The sequence below is a fragment of the Podarcis vaucheri genome (assembly GCF_965113315.1).
Source record: "Podarcis vaucheri genome assembly, chromosome: 17".
In the NCBI taxonomy this organism is placed as follows: Eukaryota; Metazoa; Chordata; class Lepidosauria; order Squamata; family Lacertidae; genus Podarcis; species Podarcis vaucheri.
The window spans coordinates 29749897-29762312 of record NC_138755.1 but is presented as its reverse complement, the minus strand read 5'-3'; the positions used below and the strand labels follow the sequence as shown (position 1 = coordinate 29762312).

General features: G+C 44.8%; 1 protein-coding gene across 6 annotated transcripts in view; it reads left to right on the top strand.

Annotated features, from left to right (window-relative positions):
• Positions 1–12416, top strand: part of ZNF462 (zinc finger protein 462) — a 146136-nt gene that overhangs the window by 83270 nt on the left and 50450 nt on the right. For 5 of the 6 annotated variants that reach the window (XM_082204461.1, XM_082204458.1, XM_082204459.1 and 2 more), the window contains 2 exons: positions 6270–6388; positions 12127–12318. In XM_082204461.1, the coding sequence (XP_082060587.1) occupies positions 6270–6388; positions 12127–12318 (311 nt within the window). The remainder of the gene's footprint in view (positions 1–6269; positions 6389–12126; positions 12319–12416) is intronic. The other variant, XM_082204463.1, reaches the window with a different exon arrangement.

Genomic DNA, 12416 nt, shown 5'->3' with positions numbered 1-12416 from the left:
TGGTAATAAACTATCAGAAAACCAAAATCATGGTTTTTGGAAGGAAATGCAGACAGTATAGCTGGAGGATGGACAACCAGACAATCGAACAGGTTAAAGCCTTTAAATATCTGGGTATCGTCTTCCAGTCGACCGGGTCCTGGGATGTCCATCAAAAATATGCCAAAGAAAAAGCAGCTCAAAGCATTAAGATGCTGTCGCGCTTCTTTTACACGAAGGGGGGCAGATATATTCCAGCAGCCTTTGAAGTCTTTCAGGCAAAACCACTGGCGCAGTTACTGTATGGGGCACAAATATGGACGGAGAACCACTGCTCAAGTCTTGAAATTGTTCAGTCTAAATTCCTAAGGCAGATATTCGGTGTCCCCTCCTGTGTCCCAAACGCAGCTTTACGACTCGAGGCCTGCCTCCCATCTGTAGAAACTCAGAGCTGGCAAAGAACATTCAATTATTGGCTCCGCCTTAATCTAAATCCACCCGGTCTACTGTCTCTAGTAATGCAAGACCCTTATAAAAGCATGTGGTTCAAAACTGTGCATCAAAAACTCCTTACATGCGGTCTGCATTCGCAATCCCTACTATCAATGGGCCTTAGTAAAGCAAAGAGCCTAATAGGCCAGCGCCTGAAAGACATTGAACGGCAAAACAACCTGACTATTCTAAAGAAAATGTGTCCATGGTATACTTACTCTCCCCCTGCCCACTTTGACTTCCCAGCTTCATATTTGTCTAAATTAACCATCCCAAAATACAGACGCGCCTTTACATTGGCTAGATGGGATGTCCTTCCCTCTGCCGTACTCGAAGGTCGTTACCAAAAGACTCCATTTGAAAAACGACTCTGCCCATGCAGAGATGGTAACACGGAAACAGTGTCACACGTCCTTCTATCCTGCCCCCTTTATAAAGACCTAAGGAATGAGATTATTACTCCACTCATTCTCCCCAACCCCGGCCGTCCACAAGACATTATACTGTTCTTTCTCTTATCTGATACGGACAGTCAGACAACAGAGAAGGTCGCAAGGTCGCAGAGAGAGCTGTGAAATTAAGGGCCACCATCTGAGCGATAGACGTGTTCACCTGACGGACCTCCTTTTGTTTGTTTTTATCCCCTTTTTATGTTTATTTTATTTTATTTCTAATTCTTGTATAGCTGTGGCCTGTTGGCTTTGCTAATAAAGTTCTGATTCTGATACTGAATCTTTAATATTTTGATGCAATAAATTGAAGCCGTTACCCTATAGTGATTAAATTAATACACTTTCCCAAGCTGTACATTAACCCTTTTATGTTTTTGTAAGCTACATATTTTCTTTATATCGTTTGCAAGCAGTTGATGAGATACTACAAATTAGGACTCTGAATTCTGATCAATTTCAGCTCCCCCCACCCTCGTCTTGTTAAATAACAAGAAATGTGAAATGCAGAGCTTATGATGTAATCCTTGCTGTCTATATCGATTCTGGGATGAGAAAATCCATTTCTTCCAAGTTTCAGATTGGTTTACCAAATAACAGACAATTCCTGGAATAAAAACAGCAACACACACACCAAGAGAAACTTGCATGTTACTTTTGCAGTAGGAATTTAAGAGGCTACAAGACTAAAACATTCCAGTATAATCTACACGATATCAAATAAATAGGGCAGGGTGCAATCCTGTACTGAAGATATAGCAACTGGGGAACGATAGGATTCTGTGGGAGCCCTGCTGTGCTGGCAAAACACCTTGGATAAGCTGGTGCAGACTCCACTGGCAGAGCCATTTCACCAGTATGAAGATACGCCAAAGGAACGGCTGAACTGGGAGATGGGAGTCACGGGTGGGATGTGGGGAGCACAGGGAAGGAGCACACCGTTAGTCCACATCTATACTGCTTCAGTTCATGGCCACAGTCCTGTTGGCAATGCAACACCATTCCCAGACACGGTGCACAAAATTTCAATGGGACAGGAGGCGGGGAAAATGCATTGACAACTGCCCCTTCTTTTTTAGAAAAAGTTTTATTTATTTGGTTCTTCTTTTTTAGAAAAAGTTTTATTTATTTATTTATTTGGTTTTTCAGATTCAAATTTCACAATCGTATATTGAACATAAATTATAAAAACAAGATAAAAAAATTCCTTCCAGTAGCACCTTAAAGAAGAAGAGAAGAAGAGTTTGGATTTGATATCCCGCCTTTCACTCCCTTTAAGGAGTCTCAAAGCGGCTAACATTCTCCTTTCCCTTCCTCCCCCACAACAAACACTCTGTGAGGTGAGTGGGGCTGAGAGACTTCAGAGAAGTGTGACTGGCCCAAGGTCACCCAGCAGCTGCATGTGGAGGAGCGGGGACGCGAACCCGGTTCCCCAGATTACGAGTCCACCGCTCTTAACCACTACACCACACTGGCTCTCTAAAGACCAACTAAGTGCTACTGGAAGACCAACTAAGTGCTACTGGAAGACCAACTAAATGCTACTGGAAGGAATTTTTTTATTTTGACTATGGCAGACCAATACGGCTACCTATCTGTTATAAAAACAAGATTCTAAGGCATCTCCTGGACTTCCATCCTCCCCTTTGTGGGTCTCATTAGAATAGAATAGAATAGAATAGAATAGAATAGAATAGAATAGAATAGAATAGAATAGAATAGAATAGAATTTATTATTTACCGTATTTTTCGCCCTATAGGACGCACCGTCCCATAAGACGCACCTAGTTTTTTTGGGGGGAAATAAAGGGGGAAAAATTATTTTCCCCCCAGGCGCGGGGCTGGGGCACCCCGAGCTTCCCCCGACCCCAGCCCCCAAACAGGCAGCTCTCTGCAAGCCGTGGGAGCCCAGCGGTGGTTCCCGCTGCTTGCGGAGAGATCCGCGAAGCCTGGACGCGCTGAGATCAGCGCGCGCAGGCTTCGGGATGCCAGCAACTCTCCCCAAGCAGCGGGAGCGTTCCCGCTGCTTGAGGAGAGGTCCGCGAAGCCTGGAGAGCGAGAGGGGTCGGTGCGCACCTACCGCTCTCGCTCTCCAGGCTTCAGCGAAAGCCTGCATTCGCCCCATAAGACGCATTTTTGGAGGGGAAAAAGTGTGTCTTATAGGGCGAAAAATACGGTATACCTTGCCAATCTGGCTGGGCTTCCCCAGCCACTCTGGGTGGCCTCCAATAGAGTATTAAAATACAGTGGTCCGTTAAACATTAAAAGCTTCCCTAAACAGGGCTGCCTTCAGATGTCTTCTAAAAGTCTGGTAGTTGTTCTTCTCTTTGACATCTGGTAGGAGGGCGTTCCACAGGGCGGGTGCCACCACCAAGAAGGCCCTCTGCCTGGTTCCCTGTAAAATGGCTTCTCGCAGTGAGGGAACCACTAGAAGGCCCTCGGTGCTGGACTGCAGTGTTCGGGCAGAATGATGGGGATGGAGACACTCCTTCAGGAATACTGGACCGAGGCCATTTGGGGCTTTATTCCTTATTAATCATTTCCTCCTGCATCTTTTATGATGATCCAAATCTCCATTATATCAAAAATTCACCATTAAACTACAAGTGATATTACAATCCTACTAATGATTTTAAATGTTTACAGTGGTCTTTAATAGAAGTTATAATTTTTGCCCATTCTTTATTAAAATTTTGCTCTTCCTGCTTTCTGATTCTTCCGGTCATTTTAGCCATTTTGGCATAGTCCATCAACTTCATCAGCCATTCTTCTCTGGTAGGGACTTTTATCTTCTTTCCATCTCTGGAAAACTGTCCTTTCTAGGTCACCGCAACAGAGCATAGTGTATTGTGGGACTCGGCACCCAGTTACAGCACACCAACACCCAGTATGTAAAACCCCACTCAGGGAGACCAAAACTCAGATGAGGAGATGCATGGCATGAGGCTATAACTCTCTAGCACTCGCCATGCACCCTAAGAGCTCACAAGGTTCTGGCAATGGGAAATTATAAAGAAAGGACCCTTCACACAAAACTGTTTGAATACACATGGGGACTTGACACTGCTAATGCTTCTGTGCCTAGAACCCTTTAGCAGGTACCTCACCTTGGGACCCCAGACATATCAAGAAGACTCACTCAACACAATGAGAACGGCAGGACAGAGCACTCAACCCAGGTAAGCAAGGGAAGGGTGAGGGACACATACCTGCTGTCTCCCATGTTTCTCCCAACCTATTTGCCATTGCCTCAATGGTGCAGTGGTGAGAAGTGTCTCACACATGCACGAGAAGCCCTCATCCCCACAAGCAGGTTTTTTTTTTTGGCCGGGCACCCCGTTCCGAGCCTTGCTACTGCTGTCCAAACATACGTCAGCACTTTTTCCTTCGGTGCATAGAGTGAAACAGCCATGTTTCACTGCAAACCCCAAGGGGGTAATAAAGTCTCTGCAACCTCCCTTTCAGTGAAGGGATGAGGCTTTGGAAGAAGCACTGGCTCAACAGGCAGGTTGTGGCACCGCTCCTCCTTCCCTGTCACTTCTTTACAAACATCTGCCATGCATCCAGTAGATTTGTGTAAGTGTGTGACTACTGCTCTGAATTCTCTTGTGTCTCCTGCTTTTCTACAGGCTGCTTCCCGCAAGCGCAGGATTTATCCCACACAGCGTTCTGTGCAGAAGGGGACGTGACCAGGAGCAGTGTCCAGGATGCTTCCACCTGTTCCCCCGTGGAGGAACGGAAACACCTGTAGCTCCATGGCAAACCGTTAAGGAACAGGTGAAGGTGTCCCTCACCTGAAACTGGTGCCTGCTGCCCACCAAGCTACTGCTCAAGGCACAGGAGCCCTGCTGGGGCAACTGGTTGGCAACCTCACCCCCTCTATGTGTCTTTCCTTGCCGGGATCAACCATCCTAAAAGCTGCTCAGTAAAGGTTTTGCAATTGGCCTGCGTGTCGTTTCTTTATTTCCGATGGACAGATGGGAATCCCTTTCTCGCACCCTAGTAGAATCTGGCTTCTCTTGGCCTGGGGGGTGGCACTCTGATGGGGCAGGGAACGCGGTGAAATCAGGGGCAGTGGCCCCAACCCTCTGCAGCTGATTTTTCTTGGGTTGCCTGGGGGCAGGCCTTACAGTGTGAACAAATGGGAGGGAGGGAGGGATGAGGAAAGGAAAGATGTGGTTTGCAGGGAAATGACCAACCAGTCTAGCCTATTAGGCAAAATAGCAGGGCTGGGGAGGGAGAGGGGAATCTGTCATGTGGGTTGCCTGGGGAAGGATTGGGCCAGAAAGGCTGGGTGGCCATGCAGGAAACGTGTCTGACTTGCTGCTGTTGGAAGCAAGACGCTCAACTGAATTTATTGTAATCTAGTCCAGCAAAGGCAGATTTATCAATTTTTTTTGCAGGCTGGTTCTGCTCTGATAGCAATAATTTCGCCATGGATATCTTTATTTGCTTGCATTAGGAAATGTGCTCTTTAGTGGTAAGCATTGTGACTGTGTCTCTGCTAAGAAAATGTGCTCCCTTGCACAAATAGGCACAGACCTTTTTCTCGTGGCAGAGAGCGGGAACTTCTCAACCACCTGCTGAATATTCTTATTTCAACTGATAAATATTAAAATGAATGAACAATGGCCAGTCAGATAAAAAGGGAAAAGCTCTTGAAGTTACTGTGTATTTGCATAGAGATTAGCTATGGAGACTCAACTTCCTCTTTTCCTCATATGAACACACTGCAGGCACATTTGGACTGGATATAAAAGGATAGGGAAAGTTGCTGTTTTTCAACATTTCAAAATTCTACCTATTTGTTTTCCCAGATACATGTTCAACTTTTCGGTTTGCAGCACAAGTGAACGTTTGAAACTGACATTTGTTTTAATATTATTTGAGTTGCAGGCTTGGAAAGAAGTATTTATAGATAGAATGAGTTTGTTTACAGGAGGGTGAATTTCAACTGAACGTTAGGAAAAAAAAACCCAAGTTAGTTTCGGAGTTTTTAGAGCAAGCTAAGAGGATCTTGGTTTTGCTCCTTTATTAGTCCTGACATTAGCCTGCTAAGTCATCTTCAAAGCAAGCTCCCCCCCCCCTTATGATTTTATATCCTTGGCTTTATCAATTGTTGCGCCTACTTGCCATAATCATTGGGTGCAAGACATGAACCAGATACAACCCAGTTTGGCTTTTGTTGGCTTGTATCTTACGCAGATTTCTCCGCCATGCTTCTTTCTGCCAGTGTTAAGTCAAAGAAGTCTTACATTCAAGTGCCATCCAGTTTTCAGCTGAAAAAAATGATTCACAATTTCCCCTTCTTTCCTTTTGCTTCTCATTGCCGCTTCTCCCTTGACAAAGTTTGGATCGCCATATGCAAGCCCACCATGGACATCATAAACCATTCCGCTGCAAACTCTGCCCTTTCAAGTCCTCCTATAACAGCCGGCTGAAAACTCACCTACTCAAAGCTCATGCTGGTAAGTCTTATTCCTCCATTTCATGGTGAAAAAGGTCTCTAAAGCATCTCTCCTTCCCCCCACCCTTGCAGCTACTGCTGCTGTTAATCAGCCAGCTTGTCATTTTTTTTTAATCATTTTATTGCCTTGGAGTGTGCGTTCAACCCAATCAGGAGAAAGGTGTAGGCGCAGTGTTGAAGTTAAGGCAACATTACGTTGAGCAGAACTGAACTTGGAATTGGGCCAATCACATTAGGTGAAGAGGTGATCCCAAATTGGCAGGTCAGAACAGCAAGCCGGGTTGGAAACCAGGCCCATAAATTAATCTGTCATTGGGGCGGGAAGCAGAGAAAGAAGTAGAAGTAGAGATTCCTTTTCAAGTCTTAAGGGTAAGGCTTTCTGGAAGATGTTTGTGAGGCAAATGCATTGAGCACTGTGGCAAGGGAGAGCTGTGTCAAATTTTCACCTTCAAACATTTTTAGATGAAATGCATGCTTTCAAAGAGTAGGGAAATCATCCTGAAAGGGGATTATCTTTCATTTCCCCCCATGCTCTATTTTAACCCGTGCACAGCCATTCTCCATGCCCCTGCAAAAATACCTCGCTGCTTTGCACTATTTTATTTATTTCAAAGAACCACAAAGGGCTTCTTCCACGATGTGCTTCTAGCCAATCAGGGATTCCAGGGTGAATGTAACGATGTTATGTCTACTTCAGTGAGAGCAAATGAAGTCACAGTGGAGCTCACATTAGGATGAACCCCGGAATGTACATTCAGACACACATGTCACGGAGAACAGTGGAATGTGTGCTTGAATGCGTGTTTTCATGCACATCCAAATGTGTGTTCCAAGAGACTCTAGCTCATCCTGATATGCATTCCTGGTGCACACTTTGGCTGCTTCTCCCTGTTTTGTTGCATTGCAGTGCCTTCATTGCTGCAGTGCTTCCAAACAAGGAGTGTCACCCTGGTTGGCCAGGGCAACTGGGATGCACCCCTTCTCCCCCTACAAGTGCCTCTTTGAGCATCTTCTCCCCCACCTCTACAAAGGAAGGAGAACTTTTTGATGGGTTCAAAAGTATTTATGTAACTCGGCTGTCCTGGTTTGGCTCAGCTCTGCTAAGAATCAGAACTAGAGAGGCAGGTTTCGTGTTCCCTGGAACCTAAACTTCCTACGGCAGCATATCTTAGGCCACGAGAGCTTCATGGATGGGTGTGTTTGGTGGGAAATTAATGGGTAGTAATTTTTGGCCATGGTCTTCATTAGCAACATTGTAGCCTGAAGGTAGTTCAGTTTGGTACCTTGTTCATTAGTTCATGGGAACTTTGGTATTCATTTCAAAACCCAAGAGCTCTGATCAGTTTTGTGCTGAAGAGGCATAACTTCTTAGCTAAACGACAGCCGTATTTTGGTTGAGTTCTGTAGCAGCGCCCATTTCAAAGATAAAGGTGAGAAGCTTCATGCAGTTCCATTTATCATTTAAAGTGTGGGTTGGTTGTTGTTGTTGTTTTATATATTGATGCCAACGTGTTGTTCAAGCATGTTATCATTCGTAACTGTATCTGTGCCAAGTCCAGTTCTTGTGGTTCAGCTTATTGGCTATTTATTGGCATTTATGTTGTGTACATCTCCCATATGTAGCAATTCTGTCAAGTATTCCTGGAGCGTTCTTGGTTTTGTCGGGAGGGGGGCTCAGATTTTAGGGGGAGTGGGGATGGCTTCCTGGGAGGCTGTGTCTTCTTGGGCTCTTCCCAATGACCATAACTCTTCCAAATTGTTAGAGAACAGGACATGCTGAATTTTCTTTACTGAATGTGTCACATCTTGTCCTTAACTCCCCACAAGTCAATTATTTAAATTACGTTACTCCAACAATAACATTTTAAAATAATGGATGGGGCTCCTATGGTCTGTAAACACTCATACACAGTCCACTAGCTTTATTAAATCATGTAACAATCATTCTTGAAGGCATGCATTTCAAAGCATTGGGGTAGTGTGATTTCACAGTATCACTTGGTCCTTCTGAAGTTGTAGTTTGGTAGTTAGTACAGAAGTTTGCATAGCAGGGTCCTTCTGCCTTAACTGTTTCTTTCTTCAAACTATTCATGAAACGAATCACAACTGTAAACCAGTTGGCAGCATTTTTTTTGTTCCAACTAAATATAAAGTTATGAAAGGCATGGAGAGGAAGGATAAAGTGACACCCCCCCCCCTTTCTGTCTCATATGTACAGAACTTTCTGCAGGTTCAAGATCAACAAGAAGTACTATTTTTACTCAGTGCAGGATGGATTTATTAATCCTTTAACAAAAGCCACTAGCTGGAGGTTAAACAAAATAATGCGGGAATACATCAATGGCAGTAAGCCTACATGGACCTTTCATATACAGCAGGGATAGGGAATCAGTGGTCTTCCAGGTATTGTTGGACTACATCTCCCATAATCCCTGGTATTGGTGACTGGAGTTGATAGGAATTGCAGCCCCACTATATCTGGAGAGCTACAGGTTCCCCATCCCTGATATTGCCAGGTCTTTCTGCCTCTGAATTAGCAGATGCTCAGGACAAGATGCTTTCACATCTTGCATCTAAAGCTTCATGGGATATTGGTTGGCCAACGGAATGCTAGGCTGGATGGCCCCTCCTTCTGATCCAGAGGGACTATTCATTTCAGCTAATGCATGCACATGATGTAGCTCAGGGTTAGTTTCATTTGGCTGAACTGGGAAATGTCCAGATACTGCGTTGTCATTTGAAATCTTTGAGGGAAAAACACAAAAGTTTTGCTGTTGACATAGCATTCCCATTTCTGTTCTGATGCAAACAACTTGGATCAGTTGGATTAAAATCTCTTGGGTTGAAATGTATAGCTGCACTTTTTGGCTTCTTCATTTGACCTGCTGTCATTACTTTTTTTCTTTTCTTTGTTGTTGTTGTTGTTTTTGTTGTTGTTGTCGTCGTCAGTTTCATAACTTAAAGTGTGTTGCCGCTTTCTCCCCAGTCATTTCCGCCAATCTGCAGAATAACGATTGATTATTATACTTCACTGTGTTTTTTTCTGATTTGTTAAGTTTGGACAAGGTTGTTGCTGCTTTAAATGGTAGAGAGAATCTTACAAAATTCTGAGCGTAGTGGCTTTGGCACGGGCAGCTAACGGCAGCAGTCCGTAGATGAAGTAACATAAACCCAGTTTATGTGAGCATGAAAAGGCATTTGTGCAACAACCAGTGGGGCCAGTGGGGTTTATTTTACTCACCCACTGCCCAGTTTGCCTGTATTCACCCTGCGACCCAGTTTGCCTTTGTAATGGGCTTGACTGTAACATGCATAGGCCCAACTAAGTGGGATGTTTCACCAACAGAAGCAGGAATAAGTATGGTGGGTGGTGAATAGGGAAGATTTGTGGGCCCTACTTTATGTGTGTAGGTGCCACTTGCCTGTGGGTGACACAAACGAGAGAAAAGGCAGCAGGGCTTGAGGCCTGCTGTGACCCAATTAAATGTATTTTGGGGTATGCATTGCTATTGGAAAACAGGAATCATATGCCTACCCTTGTTGGGCTGGATCTTTCCTCTTTGCTGCTTTCTCTGTTGATTCCAAATGGCATCTTCCCAATCCTGCCTCAGCTGCTTGCAATCCTTCCCCCCCCCCTTCTTTTTTTTGAATTCCTGCACTGACCAACTCATCTGTTTTCTGGAAAGGAAGCGGTGATGTTTGTTATGCTTAGTTAAATATTTTAGAGCCATTTCATCGCCCCAAGTTTAATTGGTTTGATGCTTGCTTTAAGAGTCTCCTTTGGCTTTCTCCTTCATAAGCAAATAATGCACCTCTTTTTGGAACCTCTCTTTTGTGCACAAACCCAGAGGGTGCTATGAACCACGCTAAATATACTGCTGTGGACTTGGGCGTCTATGGGCTTTTCCGTATCAAGCGATCTGTGCTGTCCCATTATCATCACATTATTTTGATAAATACAGTCCCCTTAAATCAGAGTTTTTAAAAGGTATTAATTTGGCTTATAAGACTCGATAACACACTTCCTTTGTTGTGGCCAGTGGCCCATGTACATATTCGGGTTCATGGTCCTTCTGTCCAAGGAAGGACCAGAAGCAGGGCTCACCCTCTGTGCACAGCCTCACGTTGACCTTCTCATGCCCCTCTCATGGAGAAGTGAAGGACTGAGATCCATTTATTTGAATGTAGGATCTCCCTGCCCTATGGGACCCAACCTTTCATTCGGATTGGACCCAGAGGGCCCAAGAAATCTCCTGTTTAGGTCATTCACTTGTCTCCACAGTGGAGAGGGGAACATGGGGAGAAGCAGAAAAGGTGAATAACAAGGAATCATGGAAACTGGGTGCCGTCTCTCACTGGATACAATCCTGGCTAAAGAAAAGAAATAATATGATTTCCCATTTATTCACCAATCCTCCAGAAAATGTTACAAATGCTGGTCAGTCCCCTTTCATGTCGGTGCAAGGTATACAGTTTAGGTTTTTCACAGTTCCAGCTTTAGTATGTGATAGAGGACTTTCTGTTTCCAAAGTGAGATTATTTTCACTACATGGGATGCTATCTCCTCTGTGTGTGCCACATCACAACCCAAGTCTTGGCCACTTTTGCTTCTCAGGTCATGGCTGCTTCCACATGCACTCCAAAAGCTGCTTTGCAACTTCTTTACGGCTTGGACCACGGTTCCTAACTGCATGGCTTTTCTTCTTTGCTTTGGCTCCTGTAGCACAGTTTCCATCTGGCTTTGTAATCTTGACTGTACAATGGCATTCTCAGGTTCTGTCCTTTATTGTTAACCTGCTCTGGCCCAAGCACTGGTTATGCTGCAACTCATTCCCAGGCCCTGCTTCATTGTGTTAGGCTTGCATAGCTCAAGGATTATCAGTCTGGCAGATGGTTTCACGTTGGGAGGGAAAAGAGCTCATTCTTAGAGAACGGTTAGGAAGATGGATGGTAAAGGGGTGATACCAAATACAATGGCATTATTTACAGAGAACAGTAAAGCAAGGGATTTCTGAGGAGCTGTTTGCAGCCTGCATCAGCCTCATCCTCTAATGCCATAACCTTTCAAATTTCTGATTTGTTTTCTATATACGCTGCTGTCCTTGTGTGCAAGAAAACATAAATGGGCTTTTCTCCATTTCCAAGTTAACTTCCAAAGAAAGCATTAATGAGCAACACCCACCCGCCTTTATGCCTAGCCCTGGTATTCAATGGGGTGTCTATGATTCCTCATCCATGGCCTCGTGACCCAAATCAGGATTGGGCAATGGTCACATCATTGGCCGCATGACCCACTAAGAGCCATGTCACATAGACAATGTGTTTGTGGTTTCAGCTTCCACCCCTGCTGTCTCCTTTCTTGAATCTTGGAAGGTTGACTTGTTTGCCGCAGGCAAAAGCTGTACCTCAGAGTAGCTTTGGGTTGGCATCTTCTACCTGTGGCAGATAAAATCAGCTGGTCCAGTTGCCATGCACAGTTAGGAGCTACAACCAGGGAGACAAAAGCATCCTCTGTGATGGCCCTATTGGCCCCGAGACCAATAGAAATAGGACAGTTAAAATGATTTTACTCTCTTTTTAGGACTACCCAGAGGAGGAACCCATGGGATTCTCACTGCTGAGTTGAATAGGAGGAGAAAGAGATTGCCCCCTTCCACCTACCCCTCTCCTCCCTTCCTATTCCCCACCCCACCTCTCGTCTTGTGAGCTGATGACTTGCCTGTTATTTCGCTCACCCAGGTGAACATGCCTACAAATGCTCCTGCTGCTCATTTTCCACCATGACAATCAGCCAGCTGAAAGAGCACTCCCTGAAAGTGCATGGGAAGGCACTGACACTACCAAGACCACGCATTGTCAGCCTTGTAACCTCGCATGCTCAACATGCCTCCATGAACCACACTACCGCTGAAGAAGTGGAAGACTCTAATGGTAAGAGGCGCTTCCATTAAAAAACAAGCACAACAACCCTAGAGGGAGGAATCAAATTCTTCTCTTTACTGGGGGAAAAAAAGCAGCTTGATCAAAGA